The sequence below is a fragment of the Amphibalanus amphitrite genome, unplaced genomic scaffold, assembly GCF_019059575.1.
Source record: "Amphibalanus amphitrite isolate SeventyFive unplaced genomic scaffold, NRLGWU_Aamphi_draft 000637F_arrow, whole genome shotgun sequence".
Classification (NCBI taxonomy): domain Eukaryota; kingdom Metazoa; phylum Arthropoda; class Thecostraca; order Balanomorpha; family Balanidae; genus Amphibalanus; species Amphibalanus amphitrite.
Window position 1 is genome coordinate 343,118 of NW_024882131.1, and position 18,068 is coordinate 361,185.

At 52.5% G+C, this 18,068-nt stretch overlaps 2 protein-coding genes across 3 annotated transcripts in view; one reads left to right on the forward strand and one right to left on the reverse strand.

Annotated features, from left to right (window-relative positions):
• Positions 1-669: 669 nt before the first annotated feature.
• LOC122363749 (differentially expressed in FDCP 8 homolog) lies at positions 670-9,761 on the reverse strand. The gene is made up of 7 exons (XM_043333356.1): positions 9,724-9,761; positions 6,245-6,953; positions 4,089-4,253; positions 3,330-3,499; positions 2,961-3,074; positions 2,538-2,762; positions 670-2,345 (listed from the first exon to the last, which is right to left on the reverse strand). Exons 2-7 carry the CDS (start codon positions 6,657-6,659, stop codon positions 1,881-1,883), a joined length of 1,554 nt encoding a protein of 517 aa, XP_043189291.1. The 5' UTR covers positions 6,660-6,953; positions 9,724-9,761; the 3' UTR covers positions 670-1,880.
• A 377-nt stretch (positions 9,762-10,138) lies between these two features.
• LOC122363732 (dedicator of cytokinesis protein 9-like) overlaps positions 10,139-18,068 on the forward strand; it is a 36,104-nt gene continuing 28,174 nt past the window's right edge. The window contains exons 1-4 of one of the 2 annotated variants that reach the window (XM_043333329.1): positions 10,139-10,276; positions 13,651-13,772; positions 14,115-14,231; positions 16,214-16,386. In XM_043333329.1, the coding sequence (XP_043189264.1) occupies positions 13,677-13,772; positions 14,115-14,231; positions 16,214-16,386 (386 nt within the window). In that variant the 5' untranslated portion in view covers positions 10,139-10,276; positions 13,651-13,676. Of the gene's footprint in view, positions 10,277-13,453; positions 13,773-14,114; positions 14,232-16,213; positions 16,387-18,068 lie in introns of those variants that run through there. The other variant, XM_043333327.1, reaches the window with a different exon arrangement.

Consider the following 18,068-nt stretch of genomic DNA (forward strand, 5'->3'; position numbering starts at 1 on the left):
TAGTTGAAATAAATGAGTGGACGTACTCGGTACTGCGTGCGGTTTTAAAGGCAGCAGGCATCCTTAATTGGTTCTAAATTGTTTCGGCCACCCGGAATTTTCGAACCGGACGCTGAAAAACAGTTTCAGTACATTCTCTGGAGTCCGGCCTGCAAACAATCATGCTTCCTGAATGCCCCCAATCCCATAAACCCTTGAACATCAAAGGAGCAAAGATGCGTGAGACCAAGAAGTGACATAGAGTCGGAGGCCGGAGGGATAACTTCGTCCGCCGTCTGGTGCCCTTCCCCGTTCATTTTTCCGTTTACTCCAGCTCCAGCCGTCAAAAATCAAAACATCACGCGGAACAGGGCTGGTTTTCTGGTTCATGCTCAGACGAGGTTCATGCGTGTCAGCTCACACCAGATGTCAGTTCAATTCAACCGATGTGAAGTGAACATCGGTTGTCAGTAATTGGTGATAGGTATCAGTGAGTCAGTAATTAATATGATTGTAAATTTGCATGGCAATTTTTAGTGCTTTAGCTAACATACTGTCGTGATCAGAGATAAAGTTGACCCCGAGAGTAAGATGCGCAACTTGCCAACTGCGAAAGTAAACGGAAATCGCATTCTGTGGTTACGCGTAATTTAGGTCATAATCGTTCCAGTCAGGTCACTAAATACGTGGTTATCTATTTGAACGTGTATTTTTACGTGAAAGACGCATCCTGTCTAGACGCTAGGGTTACACGAATAACATTGTACTTAACAGCTTCATCATGCGATGCGCTGAAACGGCCACTGAGAACCGTGATGACACGCACAATTTTACCGAAAAGCAATAGGTACCCGAAAACAGGAAATGCGCTTCCTCGACTGGTACACCGATAATTATGTGTCGATTACCGCAAATGTGGCGAGTTGGAGCCTAACTTGGCCGTAACACCGCACAGGAATCCAGTCGACATGTTCTGACCCGGTTTTCTAACACATGGAGCTGTCAACACTGGTAACTACGACGAGACAAAGTGCACGACACAGCTCAAAGAGCGCGGCAAGTGAATGTGCTACGCTGCCGCAGGGAATGGTTTGAGTACGACATTGCATATTACAAAACACGATACGAGCACGACACGAATGCACGTCAGGGCATCTAAACGTGAAACGGCTTTGGCCCAGCACTCACACTCTCAGACCGTCTAGTCTGGGACTCCCACCGACTCTTTGCTAGTCTGAGCTCGACTCTCCAAGTCTAGACTTTGCATAAGATGGTAGGGCGCTTGAGAAACGATGACGAAAGTTCAGCGAAATACTTGGCAAGAACTTAAACCTACGAGTAGCTTGGAGCTGCCAGATACAGAGATCATCGGTCTAAAAATTACACAACCGGCGCCCCAAACCTGTCCTTCGCTAAGGCTAAACAACTTAATCTTATCGTTCTTGGTTTTGAAAGGACCTATTGGGGAATCGTCAGTAACTTAGCCCAGGGGTAGATAAAAAGATACACAAACGGATCGAGGGTTCGTCTGACGCCATTTTGTGAAAACTCGACTTCCGTACTAAAACAGCCAAAATGAAAGAAAGAAATGAAAGAGCGAGTCACACCATTCCATCTCGATTAAAACGTCCTTACGTAGCTAAAATGACCTTGGAAATGACGTCGAAATACCCGCAAATAAGCACCGCCTTTGTAGACTCCGATGTCACTTCCTGCCGTATGCAATAGAAGCGTCAGTGAACCAGTCTCTGCCAGCTACCTATCGTAGGTCACCAGTGATCCATCACACACTTTACAGGACCTCTCCAGGTCGCACGATCTCCCCGGTCCGTCACGGTTCGGCCCTCTGGCGGCGCTCGCGGCCCGTCACGGTTTGGCCCTCTGGCGTCGCTCGCGGTCCGTCACGGTTTGGCCCTCTGGCGGCGCTCGCGGTCCTCCTGCTCCTGCAGCAGACGATCCTTGTAGAGAGCGCGCGCCCACGCCTCCGACATGGGTGTGCGGGCCAGCGTGCGCGGCGTGGCGCTGGCCGTGGTGCTGCCGGTACCGGAGCCGGGCCCGCGGCGCGCCCGGGCGCCGGGCGGCACCGTGCGTGCCGAGCTGGGCGGGTGTCCGCCGGTGGCTCCCCCGCCCCCCGGCGTCTCCGGCACGGTGTCCAGCTGACGCTGCGGGCTGCAGCGGCTCGGCGGCGGCTCGCTGCCGGCACACTCGGGCCGACAGAGGATCTCTGCACCCTCGGCGCGCGGCGGCGCGCAGTGCGCGTGCAGGTGGCGGCTGCAGCGCGCGCAGCACACCACGAACTGGTCGAACGGGAAGAGCAGCGCCGAGTTCTCACAGACGGGGCACTGCTGGCCCTTACTGCGGCACGTCTGGGGCACAGAGCGGGCGAGGTTAACATAGGAGAAAAGGGTCTTACGCAGATGATCCATAGAACGACTTCAGACAGCGTGATATAATTCAAGAGAAGCAACTAAAACAGAAAGCAAGAGCGGGCCACATTTTACGAAACCAATCTGAGAGAAAACAGCATTAATGATCCGCCTCTCCCGGCTCCCACTCACCAGACATCTGGCGCGGATGTGCGCGCGGCACAGGCCCACCGTCTTCACCAGCAGCTTGAGCAGCGCCTTGGAGCGCACCTGCTCCAGGTCACTCATGCTGTACAGGTCGGGACTGTCCAGCAGGTGCGGGCGGCCCTCAAAGGCGCTCAGCAGGCCCGCCACGCTCGAGTCCGAGCACGACTTCAGGAAGCCGCTGAACATGACGCTCAGGTCCCGGCGCATCTCCTGGACAGGGAGTACGGAGGGTCAGCGAGAGGGGACCATTCGATTTAATTAACGCAACTCGTACAGTTATTCCAAGCCTGTAACTCTGTCCCTAGTTAGGGCACTTTAATCGTAAAACGATTATTAAAATGATCAGTTATCCAGTCGTCACCGAATTTTGCGAAGATTGTGGTGTTCGTTTTTATGTTGAGAACTTACCCTCACTTGTCCCAGCTCATCCACATGAATGAAGATCTGTGAGTTGATTTTCTCGAGGTTGATGACCGGCTGAGAGTGCATATACTTCAGATATCGCATAATTCCCATCGATACCTAAGGGTGAAATAAAAAAGTTAAAAGTTGCAGGGTTAACGATCAACTATCCACGGCTGACGTTCCAGTTAACAGTCCGGTAAACGGTCACGGTTTACTTGATTCAGTTAGCAGTCCGTTAAATTTTTACGGGCTACTTTATTTTCTGAGCATAAAGGTCTGACTGCTTTCCGAAGTTTAAGCTAAATAAGCAGTATATAGAAAAAAAACGTTTAAAGTCGGCTCGTGGTATTCCTGGCCTCGCGTTACCCGTACCCGTCGTTTGGTCCAGTCCCAGTTTCGGATGACGCGCGCCGGGATGTGACAGCGGTGGTCGCGGATGCAGAGCACGCAGTAGTAGCGGCCGCTGTAGTCGCAGCGCCGGAACGAGCGGACCTCCTCGTCCCTCTCCCAGTAGAGGCGGCCGCGCGCCGAGCGATCCTGGGCTGCGGGGGGAGACGAGAGACGGTGGTCAGGGCCAAGCGCTCCCGGGCTGCGGGGAGAGGGAGATAGAGACAGTGGTAAGGGCTGAGCGCTACTGGGATGGGAAGATAGACGGCCGCGCGCAGAGCGATCCTGGGCTGCGGGGGGAGACGAGAGACGGTGGTCAGGGCCGAGCGATCCTGGGCTGCGGGGAGACGAGAGACGGTGGTCAGGGCCGAGCGCTCCCGGGCTGCAGGGGGGGGGGGGGGGGGAGACGAGAGACGGTGGTCAGGGCCGAGCGCTCCTGAGCTGTGGAGGGAGATATCAGACGGCGGTTAGGCAGGTTAGAGCAGGCACGAATGGTCGGAGACGGGGAGTCGGAAACAGTGGCCAGGGCGGGACTGGTAGATATCGATGGGCTGCGGGGGAGGAGACGGTTGTCAGGGCAGGTCAGCACACAGGACAGATCTAATGGGCTGGGGAGTCGGCGACAGTGCGAGCGGAACAGATCGCTCCCGAGCTGAGGAGAGAAGGTGACAGTGATCCGGTCACTATAACGACTACTAATTAGCACACGCCGCGGGCTCGGCCTCACCACACGGGTATACTCACGGGGCAGGATGCGCGTCCTGCATTCGGCGCAGCGGTTCCTCTGCGCGCCCAGACCACGCTCCGGGCAGATAAGCAGCTGAAACTTGGGCTCCTGCAGCGCCATGAGCGCCGCACACTCGCGGTTCACCAGGCCCTTGCACTTCTCGTGGATCTTAAACTTGCAGTCTGTCGGCAAAAGGAAAAGAGCGTATTGCAAGTGAATGCTTGTAAAATGTATTTGCTCGCAACGGTTATCCGGAACGGGACAAGAAATTGAGCCCACCTACGCGCTGTCTAAAAACGGTGAGGCCTACCCGTTTGTCCCATCCCAAACACGATATCGTATCAGTGATAAATTTTCCAGCAAACTCGTCTTTTTCGCAACCTGTCTCCCTCGGAGGGGACGGTTCGGCGGGCGCACGCAGGACCGCGCCGGGACCGCTATCAGCTGCGATATCGCCGCTATCTGCCTCCACGCACTTCCGCGAGCCATATGAGACGCCGAACCCCTCCCCCTCCCCTCCACGCACTGCCCCGAGCCATACGAGACGCCGACTCCCCTCCCTCTCTCCCCCCCCACGCACGTCCGGTCTCCCCGACCCACCGAGGGACTAACTGCCGCGAGATAACGACTCGGGATAGGGCGCTTCCCCCGGCGCAGCTGATAGTGCCGCCTGACTCCTGAGGACTGTGAGCGCGAGATAACGGCACTGGATAATACAGAGATAAAAATCTGGGGATAAGGCATCTTCCGTCTCAGTGTACTGGATGCAAACTGATTACACGTTTTTTGTTATCAGACTACTAATGCATTGGCAGTGGACACTGGACACGTCCTATCGGAAGGTGGCGACATAAGATTGTTGCACGTCTCGTATTCAGAGTGATAGGTTAGACGGCTGCCACGATAACAAACATGCGTGCTAGCATTCAAATGCTGACTTTTCGAATTTTGCTTAGCGACTTTCCATTACATTCTTCTTGTCGTTATTAGAATGAAGTACCATCGGAATTCGGAACCAGGTAGTTCCTAATTACCGTAAGCCCCGACAGTCCCTGTCCCCCGTCGGCACCCATCGACCGCACGCGGTCACAGCCAGCCCCCCGTGCCGCCGTACCGCCGGGATCGGTCTAATCGGTCGGCAGTGTGGGGACCGGGTGATTGGGGGATGTCTGACGGCCGCTGCCCACCCACTGACAGCCTCCCATTCACTCGGCGGCGCCGGTGACGGGCCGGCCGCCCGCCCAGGGGATCACTCACGGCCCGCCGCTACCCGTCGGCTCGGGTTTCACAGCGGGGGACCGACGGTCAGGTCAATTAGCGGACACCACTGTCGCCGCTAATAGCGGGGGGGGGGGGACACCGGAGACGCGCCGACAGACGATTAGCGGAGGGGGACCACAATGAGGTGTCAATCGGTCACAGGGGTAGGAAGGATCAGTCATTCACAAATCACTACCAGTACTAGACGCGGAAAAGGCGGATCTAATCAGCCGACCGTTCAAAGCAATGTCACTATAATCTAATCGTACAGAACAACCTCTTCAATTACCACTTGAGCAGCTATGACCTACCATTAGGCACTTCATATGCCCGTGAAAGCTTGATGCTTGAAATGTCATTAGCTGATTTCCTGCTTTTATCCTCCTGTCACATACCTACCAGCAGTCAGCAGTCTAATATTAGAGGACAGACGGTGACGGATTAGCCCGAAAGTATCCATAATTAACAATTTACAGCTAAGCCCCAATACGGCTAAACGCAAAAATTATCTAAGTATTCAATACCTATTCATGGACTAAATTGTCACTGTCGAACAGTAGGTACTGTGAGTCAATCAACACCGATTGGAATATACGACAATCAAACAACTTATGACACGTAGAATAGCCATCGAGAATTACGGATAACGGATATAGACGATTTTTCTAACATTCCGAAAAAGCCTGTACCTACTTGAATAACTGGAATCGAAGACTGGTGCTGAATGCTGATTGCAATAAATTCTTGTCACCGATTTACATAAATCCGATAAAAATAGTTTTACTAGAACTCAGAGCATAATTAGTGCACGAAAGCATTACAAACGAGAATCAATAGAGCATGCATACAGCACAGACCATCAGTAACTCGCAGTCGCGTCCGATCACCAATATCACAATCCCCGCCGCCTTACCGATGCAGACGAGCCACTTGTGGAAGAAGCAGACGATGAGCTTGCAGCAGTGCTCGCAGCGGCGCAGGCAGCGCGCCGGCATGCGCTGGTAGCGGTGTCCCATGCTGATCTCATAGGACGAGTCCTTCCGGCGCAGGTCTGCCTCCGGCGACTCGTTCATGCACGGGCAGGCCTGTGCGGGCCCGCTGCCGGGGAACGGGCACTCGCAGACGGCTGTGGGCGCCTGGCTCGGCGGCTTACTGAGCTCGACCAGCAGACGCAGCTGGAGGGCGGCCGCCGGGCCCGGCTGCGGCGGCCAGCCGTGGCTGCGCAGCAGCGCCGGATACGGAAATCCCGGGCACACGGGCTCGTCACCGGGCGCCGGCAGCGACGGCTCCGGCTCGGGCGGCGCCGGACGGCACAGCACGGAACCCATGGCAGAGGAGGAGTGCCGACACCGCGTCCCAGACCGAGACTGAGGCGGCCCTCAGCGGCGGCCCCGTACCCCGCTCCGTCCCCATCGCCCGCGGCGGGTGGCTCCCCTCCTCAGGGCACGCGCAGGCGGCGGCCGGCCCGACTTTGAACCCACTCGGCGGCGTCTTGGGGTAGGTTTATCGCGAGGGCGCCCCCACGGGCCGTTCTGCCGCCCGGTCTCCGAGAAGGGACGGCGCCGCCACCGTGCTGCTGACGGTCCGCTGTGCCGCCCCTGAAGATCCATGGTCCGGCTATGCTGGGGAAACGTGTGAACATAGTCAGAGTCTAGGCCGTATATGGTCAAAGCAAGTAAGCCCGCGGGCCGCGTACCGCCGGGCCACCGGTCAGGCACAACTGATTGCTCGGGCAGGCTACCCAGCGGCCCCTGTGGCGAAAAAACGGTGGCACCCTGTGCCCTAAGACGGGGAGTCAACTTTGGGTGTGCTGCTCTTCTGTATTTTTGTTCTTTATTGGGCAAGACCCTTCCGATCTATGAATATTTCAGAGCCGGAAGGATGTTATGTTACGCATTGGTCTGGGAGGCCACCCTCAGGGTAGGTATATTGAGTGGCCACCCTGGTGCGTCACCGAGGCTGAGACCGTCTCAGTCTCGAGGGACGAGCCACCTGACCCAGCCTCGCAAACGGTCACCGGTTTCAGGGCCTTGTGGTTACCCAGCCGCGCAAGAGCCGCTCCTGAGGAACTGCTCACGTAAGATAAATGTGACCGTCCCACCCGCATCGGGGTTCGAGGTGTAGAGGAGAGGATTGTGGGACGTGACGTGTTGGCGTGGAGGACGAGTGGGGACGGGTGGGTGAAGTGATTGACGGGTATAGCGGTTGGTATCCTGGCTTCGGAGTTCGGACTAGTGCGAAAGTGCTTGCAATTTTCTGGGACACGGATTAACAGAAACACACAATTCACAAAACAAGAAATCAAAATCTAAACGGACTATTTATACGGACACCGGCGAGCGACACAACATTCATTGCAATTTGCCAATTGCAGTGGAGGCCTATGTCCATGAAAGAATTTCGCTGCCGGACATTGGTCACGTGACCACATTTTCCGTGTGACCTTGAGTTGGCACCAGATTTTGTCGACAGACGTGGCGCAGCTTATTTTACTGCATTATTTTAGATACTAAATATTTAGGCGTGTGGTGGTAAATGATACCGTGCAAATAATATTGAATCATCGGGTACATAGTTACCATTGATACTTGAATAGCATCAATAAAATGCAATTAATCTATTATTACTCTTCCATTGATTTTATTGTGTTTGCAGGCATAGGTAGAAACTGAAAAGCTGAGCCTGCAGCTTACAGTTGTTCTATACAGTAGCGGCGGAACACCTTCAATTAAGGGGGGGGGGGCACTGCCGACTTTCGGTCCGATTCTTTCCATGCAACGCCCATAGGGCTAATGTTAAAATGCCAAAATTATAGGGGGCACGGTGCCCCGGTGCCCTCCCCGTTCCGCCGCCTATGGTTCTATAACTCTTAATGCATAAATCAATGCTACTGAGGGCTGCAAATTTGTTTTTTACCTATCTTTAATAACTGATGCCCTACCTTCATCTACCATTATCTGTAAGAATCTTGCATCAATCATCACCAGACTTCTTAGTTTTTTTTTTTTACATACCTACGCCCCAGCCGCGAGAGTGGGCGGGTACGACTCCCTCGCTATAATTGAGCTAGCCTCGCGGGAAAAACGAGCATGTGTGCCGTTACGGGACCGGGGACGCAGCGATTGATGCACGGTTTAAAAGTCTCAGGTCAACTGATGCCCTCTGAGGGTCAGGTCAAGTGCCCCGAGGGCCAAAATACGATTTCGGGTTTTGAAAAATAACTTTGTCAAAAACGGCGCAGAGTCGCTATTTTAGTACCATCATGTTTGTCATGCTCCGGTGCGTCAAAATGGTACACTTTTGTTTGGGTGGGGTCAACATAAGGTGTTCACATCGGATCAAAGCCAGGTCAGAGGCACTCAGGTCACGAACTTGGTCGGAGGAGGTTATATCGCATATCATTCGATTCGGTAGGTCTTCCCGAGTCTATTGGCGACTTTTCCGACTTGCCAGCTCAATTGTATCAGGAGTTATTGACGAAAAAACTTGTGACATTTGTGACGTCATGAATGACGTCACGCGAGGTTAAAGATGCAAAAGTGAAGCATTGGACATTGCAAGAATTGCATGAAATTGCGATTCCATGTGCTTGAGCTAGGTTTAGATCATTCTCGGCGTCAAAATTAGTTTCCATATTTTCCCCATTGACTTGTAATGGTGACGTCGCGCGATCGGCCTGACCTCATGTGACCTCTAGGAGAAATCTGAGATATACAAGTTTTGAGACTCCTAGAGGATACTAGGTCCTGTAAGTATCAGCTCGCTGTGACAGCTCCTCTGGCACCGAGGGCATTGCGAAGTTTCGGTATTTTGGGACTATTGCAGAGGTTCACGTGTGACGTCATAAGTCAGTGACCTGACCTGAGACGGAAATGCAATTGGTTTCCAAAGATGCGTATGGAAGCAAAGATAAGGTGTGCCAAATAGCAGCCCTCTAGCTGTAAGGTGTTTTGAGCTATCGCCAAAAGTCGTGAGTGGAGCGCTACTGACTCCTCCGGTCGGCCGCCGGGGGTAAGGAGGCGTGCAGGGTATCGGAAAACCACCTGGTACTTTGCGAATTTTGCCGATAAAAATACGTTTCTTATGCCAACTTGTAGCCAAAAGACTACTGAATCTCAAACCAGTCGTATCCTTGCACTAAATGGCTTGGTTTAGACACGATAGGTCTGAAAAGAAAAGGTCCCATGTATTATCTATGGGCGCCGCGAGGCCGTTGGCACCAGAGTTTCGGGAAGTGCCCTCGCCACAACCGCACGTGCAGATTTGGTCACGTGACCAAGTGCATTTGCCGCCACTGTATTTATATACACTGTGAGAATTTCCGCACAGCCAAAATGAAGTCAAGAGTATTTGTATGTCATCAAGAATCGCAAACTTCATTGCAATTCTCACTTCATTTTGATTTCCCATTGACAGAAACACACACGTTCTATATACCCTGACACACACCATCCACACGATCTTATGATTTGTGAATCAGAATGTGAGACGTGAGAAACCACGCGATGAATGACCTTGAATTTGTTTCGAAACATGCGCGACTGCTACATTCTTAGCAAAAAATACTTCTGAAGCTCAAAATACTTTTTGAGTAGATTCAGCCTGTAATTTTTTTGTACATTTTGAATGAAATCCTAATTTTTCACTTTGAATTGTTAAATCTTCAGCACAGTGAGCTTCTGGTTTCTTGAACTCGTATTTGATTTGTCACGAATGATCGAAAGACGATAAAAGTACCACAGCTACGCAGCATTAGTTTATTCAAGTACCATCTCTAAAATACACAACTCTTGGAACTGTTGGTCGGTGGATGGGGTGATGGGCGTGGAATTATTGTTTTTTATGGCTCCTCTAGTGCGGATTTGATGCATTGAATTGCATTATATAGTTTGCCAACATACCATACCGTTGATTCTGTTGTAAAGGACTTTGCAGACACACACAAGTAAGGTACCTACGTTTCTCATTACATCAGTACCTATTCCAATTCACCGCTAGTTTTGGTTTGAGGCTTGAGCTAAACCAGTTAAAATAGAAATGTGTGCTTTCTACCTGTACCAGCATGATTTGCTAAATATCCGTATTATTTGAAACTGATATAAATGTTTCCTCTGGAAACATTGATTCATTTAGGTTCATTTATGCCCTGCAACCAGCTGTCGGCTAGGAAATTTTGTGAAATATTGTTAATTTTTAGGAAAATATGCAATAAAATGTTATTGAAGTTTCATTTTGCAGCCTGTAGGAAGGTACTCTAAGTTGAAGTTGGAGTGTATTTTGGAATTCATATAATACATATTCATATTCTTACCTGGTAAGAATACCAGGTAAGAATATGTGTTCATCAGAAATGGTACCTGTGTGTTCACATGTCCCAAATGCTCACCTATTACTGGCTCATTAATATTACTGGCTCATTAATACTGTTTCAATAGATCCTGTCTACTCTCTCCCTTTTCTGTTTATTCAAATTTTCATGTCAATTTCTCCCAATACGCCATTCTCTTATTTGATTTTTTAAGCCAGCGTATTCCAGCCCGAAAGAACAGGATTTTTAGATGGAAAGGTTCAAGATGCAATGAAAGCTAAAAGTCACACTGGAGTCAGACAGATGTGTTACTGATGAACCAAGAAAAAAGTAAAAACAGCAAATGCGCGGTCTATCTATTTATTGAGCAGAAGTGTGTTCTATAGACTAATGCATTTCAACCATTTTTGTTATTGTTCAGCTTGATAAATCAATATTTAGGCATTATTTATCAGCTGACTCTGGTTTATTGTACATGCCTGCCTTATCAATATAAATGAGTTGGTTTCTGATAATGTAAATAAAATGTTTCCCTAATATTTCAGCATTACATGTTGTAGCTCATAAAAGGTCCTGTCAGCCTTTGCCTGTGTGTGTGTCCTTCAAATCAATGTCCAGTCCTGAACTGGTTCACCTTAAGGCAAATCCTTATGGCTCTTCTGGGCTTATATCCTTTTCAGGCCAGTACTATACTGTTATAAATTTGCTGAGGGAGGATGAAAGGTGCAGTTCAAAGTTCAAACTGTGAAACTAGGTGATTTGGATTCACCACTGCTATTGTTTTGCATGCAACATTCTACTTTCAAGGTCCATAGTGCTCTGTTTTAATGTGATGCTTCATTTAGGTTTGATTTCAAGATTTTAGCCCTGATCACAAGCAGAGCTTACTGGTCTGAGATGTTGAACCTCAAGCCAGCTCAAGATATTCATCTCATCCACTAAGTCTTAAGCAGGGTGCCTAATGATATCTCACTTAGTGTGATTAAAAGTTGTGAGCTGAGCAAGGAAAAAGCATTCTTTCAATGTCTTCCAGTGGTGGTGATCGCCCACTGGTCAGGTCTGACTCAAAAATTAAGTTGGCTCAGGTCTGACTCTTGAATGAATGCAGTTTGTTTGGCTTAAATAGGTACCTGTCTATGTGGAAAGAGTCATACTTCTTGTAGTAGAACTTAGAAGAAAAGCAACTACTGGTTGGCATGGTTTCTGCTCCAGTAATACCAAATCATCAGATAATCAGGAGTGATCTAATGATAGTTTGGAAGGTCTTGTGAGGGTCTTGTGTTTAGTTTGGAGGGTCTTGGGACAGTAAAATGCTGGTTCTATGTGAAATTAAACCCACCAACTTCACTGCTCTCAACTTGCAGGCTGCAGTGGCAATGCTGGTCTGTCCACAGTGCTGGTTACACAGTCAGCTCCTAGATGTCAGGACGGTCGCTACGAATGCGTCGGGCAAACTCCGAGGCTGACCGCCTCTGATCTTTAGGAAATGGGCCTGCCCGCTCACCACTGTTTTCCCTCACTTGTTAATTGTTGCCCATGATCTAAATCTCGGTCAAGGGTACGGGGGCTGGACTACCCGATTTGCAAGCCCACTTATCCCTTATCATGTGTAATATTTTTCTCAAACATTTGCATAGGACTAGTGGCTTGTGTTTACCGAGTCGTGATTACTTTGCTGAATCAATGGGGGGGGGGGGGATTACAGTGGTAAGTAGCTTAGTATAAGCATTAAGCAATGGTCATGAGTGCATACATTCACAGTGTTCTAACGCAGGTATTGTATGCAAAGTCAAGTTAATCCGCTCGTGCCATTTGACGCTTTATTAATGAATGCTATTTTTTTAAGGTATCTGACCGTATGGGCTCTCAAGAAATTTAACGTTTTTCCTGATGATTGAGCGGAGCTCACTTCTTCAGTTGCCGTATTTTGGTATAATACTTTTACCAACGTACCGCAACCGTAAACGTCCCAAAATCACAAAGGCTGCGAATGTTCCGAAGGTCGCATCATACTCGTAATGTATCGCATCATATACCAGAGTACCTCGACTTTCGGAATTGCTTGAGACACATTCACATACCGACAACGAAAGGATGGCGATCGGCTTATAGTTATTTAGTTATCTCTTTAACTAAATTGTAACGGTGGTCCGATTCTCCGTCAAGGATTCGTGTGTTCCTTCTACCTTACTCGGTGATTGCTAGCTGGGACGGGAACTCCGGCGCTGGTGTCATGTCGTGCTCGCGTGGTGCCCGAACTGTATTTAGGAGGGCCCGGTCCGGTCGGCGGCTTGTATGGGCCTACCACGGAGCTGCGGCGGCCTCGGCAGCACCCGCTCGGCCCGCCGCACCATTCCTGACACCGCCAGGTAGGGGCGGCCGCTCGTCGGACCGACCGGGCGATGGCGTGCGGCGAACAGTGTCCCCGGTAGTCCGCCGTCCCGACCGGCGGGCTCGCGTGGCAGCGGCAGGACAGAGGCAGCTCATTGCGGCCGCCGCCGAGCCGTCGCCTCGCCGCCAGCCGTCGGTTCGCGCCGGGCCGCGGCTGCCGGTCGGACCACAGTGCTGCGCCGCCAGCCGCGCTGTGAGCAGGCTCGGGAGGCCACTGCGAACACACACAACCGGACAGACTCGGTGGTGGCGGAACTGGGAGTGGTGCGAGCTGCGGGGGTGACTGAAACGCTGTGCTAACGATGAAGAGCGCTATTTAGTGATAAACTTGATTAGAGGGTGGTGAGTGGTGATTGGTGATAAACTCACGAGTTACGCCGTAGATCCGTGACTGGTGATAGCGGATACCGCCGGTGATTTCTGCGATTTGTGATAGCTCCAAGTACCGCCGGCTGACGCAGTGATCCCAGTGACCCGTCCGGCGATGACGGGGCGGTGATCGAGTGTCGTCAGTCAGTGTGGCGTGACCGCTGACTGTACCAGTGGCACTGTATAGGGACAGCAGTGTAGAACAGCTCCGACCGCCGTCTGAACCTCCGCCATGCCGTGTCTTCCGTCAGGCTCCGGCTCGCTCAGGAAGCGCAGTATGGAGCGCAAATTCACCCGGGTGCTCGCCCGGCCCGGCATGGCCGCCCAGCTGCGGGAGAACGTCAGTCAGGCCGTCAAGGAGACCACCATTCAGGTACGGTCACGAACGCACCGCGGCCGGGCGTGATGGCGCCAGGGTGGGGCCTCACGTGATTGAGGGGGAGGGGAGGGAGCGGGGCGTGTGTGACCTTCAAGCCCAATTTGTGGTCGCCTCATAAGGAGGAAGGTCAGAATAAAGTGGGCCAACGTTCGGCGGGTGAGTTAAGATGGCGTTTCCCTTTGTCAAATCTTATTATCATCCCAATTAGCGCATGTGTCATTATTTAGTCAAACGTAAATCTGATGGTAAACAGTTCAACAGGTGTGAGAGCTCTCACATCCTTCCGTGTCTGGCACCGCTGGCCACTAGCTGACCTTTCCCTCGAACGACCCACAGACGCAGCGTCACATCACCGAGCCCCTCGACTACGAGGGGTACGTGTCCAAGAACATGACGATTCTGCGGAACGACCCGCACCGCGAGCTGCTGCTCTTCCCACTGGACGACGTGGAGGTGAGTTCCCTCTGGGTGACGCAGCTGTGAGCTCATCACATCCTGCGGCGGTGACCGGTCAGCTGACCGGGCTGTGTGAAACCGGAGCTCAGTCGCTGGTCACCTGATCCTATATAACTCGATCCGGCCAGTGCAGTCAGTAGTCAGCGCACTACAATTCCATAAACAAGATTAAATTGCTTATGTTTGAGTTTTATCTTGCGCAGTAGTAAGTGCAACATTACCCAATCAACCAGCTTGCTTTCAAAACCCAGTTTTTCACCCTTGTCGAGATGCCTCTACTCCGTGACAATCCTGTATTCTGTGACAGCTGACCACACTCTCCCCTCAGTGTCAGGTGCTGCTCCCGAGTTCCTGTCCTCCTCTCCCCCGGCCCGGACCGCCCCCCCCCCCCCCCCGATGACCCGCCGGCCGGGCCTCTCCTGCAGTCGGGACCGGGTGCATGGTGATCGAGCCAGCAGCGCAGTCGTCACGTGCTGATGAATAGAGAACGTGTCCTGGCAACCCCTGACGCTCGCGATCGGCCGCCCCGATATATGTGGGGCCGCCACGGCCGTCGCCGGTGAATTAATTAGCGATTTCAGCGAGCGAACAGTCAAGAGACCACGGTTTGTTGCTGGATTCTCAGCCGTGAGGGTGTGATGGCTTAGCCCCACGGCTGAACCGGTTGCCGGGGCGAACAACAGCCGACGTGTCGTGAGGAGCCCTGTTCGCCTCCTCCGTGGTGACTGTGCCGGCACCGTGCATGGTATGCCGCCCATATATGGAGCGGCGCCCGGTCGGAGCTATGCGGGTCAGCCTACCACTCAGGGGACGGCTCAGGTAGCTCGGCAGAGATACGATCTGTCCGAACCTGGGCACTGCAGGGTACATTGTCACAGCGAGCCGAGGTAATTGGCCCCCCGGCCGCATTGTTTGGTCTCCAGGCGATCACCAGCGGCCAGCCTCGCCTGACATTGTTTGTGATGCCGGCGGAATTTCGCCCGTATTTCGGCAGCCGGATTTGGCGAGATCGCTATCGCTGGAGCCTTTACAAGGTCTAATGAAAGTATAATACCTGTCGTCGGCCTTCACGGCAAAATTGCCTCGTGTGTTCTCACGGAAACATGGCACACGAGTAGCTGTGGTGAGTGAATCACAGTTCCTCTCACTACCAGGCACTAGCAGTGATGACGTGATGGCAATCTGGATAGTGGACAGATTTTACCGGACGTGACTCACGCGATATTTATCCGTCAGCTAATGACAATATTGACAAGGTCATCTGCAATCACAATTTCGCTGCAGCGCTTATTGTAGACGGCTTATCACAGCGATATGGGTGTCATCAAAGCCGCACTATCTCGACTCTGAGTGTGCTTTCATAATCGTATGTTAGTTCATACTTGACCGCCGAGATTGCCGGGAGTGTTGAGGAAATGACGAGGCTTCATATGAATGGGAGGCTCTTATTACGTGGCCGGAAGCGTGACGGTTCTTACTGGTGAAGTTTTTGTTCGCGTACAAATTTGATCTACTGCTAAGTTTTGATGCGGTTTTATTCGTATGAACAATTTTTGATTTGTTGATTGTTTCAAGTAATTACGTTAAAAAATGAATCCATAATGCAACTAGCGCCAGCTGTGAAGGCTGTTCATGAGTGCCACATCCTATCCGATCCCCTCTGCCCGTCCCATTGCAGTTGCTGCCTTGACCCTGACACCATTCCAGCTCAAAGCTGATCCCGTGTGCGCTTGATAGCCTACATGAGCGGAGGCAGTCGCCCAAAAACTCCATCAGCCCTAAAAGCTGATCCCGTCTGTCCCTCATGCTCGACCCACAACAGCTGACGCTGTCTGTCCCCCTGTGTTTCTCCGCCAGTAACGACTGATCCCTTCTGTCTGTCATACTCATCCCTCAGTAGCGACTGACCCCGTGTGACGCCCTGTTCTCCTCCCTCACTATCGACTGACCCCGTCTGTCCCGCCGTGCTCCTCCCTCAGCAACACGTGCGCGAGCAGCACGGCTCGGCGCTGGGCGCTCCTCTGGAGCAGCTGGCTCTGCAGCAGGCCGACAACCACATGATCCGCGAGTGTCTGGAGACATACACGGCCCGACTGGTGTCCGTCAAATACAAGTACGACGCGTACGCGGCCACCTATCTACAGCTGCCCAGGTGGGTAGAAACGGGGAGAGATGGGGAGGTACGGGTCTCTCTTAGAACGACAGGTGGGTGGGGATGGGACGGGCCAGTAGAAGTTACGGGGAGGAACGGATGGGTCTCTGAAAATTATGGCGGGTGGGCCTTGTTAGCAATGAGGAACGTGTTGCCACCTCCATATGTCTAGTCGGAAATGGACGGGGAGTGTTAAGAGTTCAGGACATTCACAGGACGACAGACGGTCCTTGGTAGCGGTGATGGATGTTGCTTGCGAATGTGGGCCGGGTCGGACCGGACCGGGAGGTGCATGCGTCTCCGGGAGGGGGTGGGCCGTGACTGCGGTGGCAGACGTGTCCCTGTCCGGGTGATGTGCTCACTCACGCCTACTGGTGGGTGTGATGTAGGGCCTCTCGCGTGTTTTTCACGCCTTCTCGTGGGTGGGCTGTGTGGGACAGTACTCGATCCGGTATCGACTGCACATCGTGAGTGGGTAGACGCAGCGAGAACACGTTTTCGGCGGCGGGGCTGTTTCGTATGTAGAGCTGTCGAGATAAGGGTCTGATGTCGCGGTGGGTCTGACGGTTGGGACGAGTTGGGTGGATCCCTGTCCGGGCGACTGGTGGGAGGAGGGTTTGGTCGGGGTGAATCGGTGATCCAGTCTGCAGACCGGCTGCATTTCAGATTGTAAAGATGTCTGGTTGGTGCGAGATCACGTAGCTATTGTGGGCCGCTAGCATGACTCGTAACTATTGAATATTACATATCTTTATTGTGCTGTCTCACATGTGAGCGACTCCTCTTCAATTGCATTTCCTACAACCCTTCATTGCATATGTTCCGTTTTTTTTCTGTCTTCTTCTCGCACTGCCAGTATACTGCAATTGACACGTTTCAACTGATTACAATCGGCCAGCCGCCTGCCGCCTCCCCCCCCTCCGCCCGCACACACACCTTGGCTTACCACCTCACCCCCGCTCACCCGATTTACTTCATTGGCTTTGCCGCGTTTGCCGAGGCCCGTTTAATCGCCGGCCGGGCGTCGGGCGGCGGGCGCGCTGCGTGCCTGTCAAACAGTTTACGCCCCGATAGGTGGCCCCGTTTGCGTCACTCTCGGTCCGCGCACTGCGGCGCCGAACTGCGGACCCGAGCTCGTATGGCCTTGTTTTCTGTCAGTTTACGCGGCTCGGGAAGGGTGACGGAATTATCGCACCTTTGATTACGACTTTTTGTGACGTCTGTTTCATGCCAGTCGACTGCTTACTTTCGCCTGCTCCTTCGCGTTTTCCTGTTGGCTATTTCGGTATTGTTTTTGTTATCACTGCATCGGATCAAAATGGAGGACGGAATCTGTGCGCTCCATCTGCCTTGTACCGACCAGAGTTGCGTCACACTGTGCTTTGTGCAGCCTGTGCACCCAGGACAATGTTCAGGCTGACAGGGCAACCGTCCGGCGCTTGCACTCCGCCGCTTCTTCATAAAAACTCGCAGAATGTTCTGGGTAGCGCGGTCTGTTTGGGTCTCCGTTCGTCGATGTCACAACGTGGAGCGGGTGGCCGATCATCTGTTTACTCTGCTCCAGCCCGGCCGAACTAATCGTGCGGTACCTGTTTACCAAAGGCGCCGAGTATCGGGGCTTCACGTGCCGCGAATCCCTGTCCCCGTCGACCCGTCCTGACCTCACCATTCACGGCAGTGTA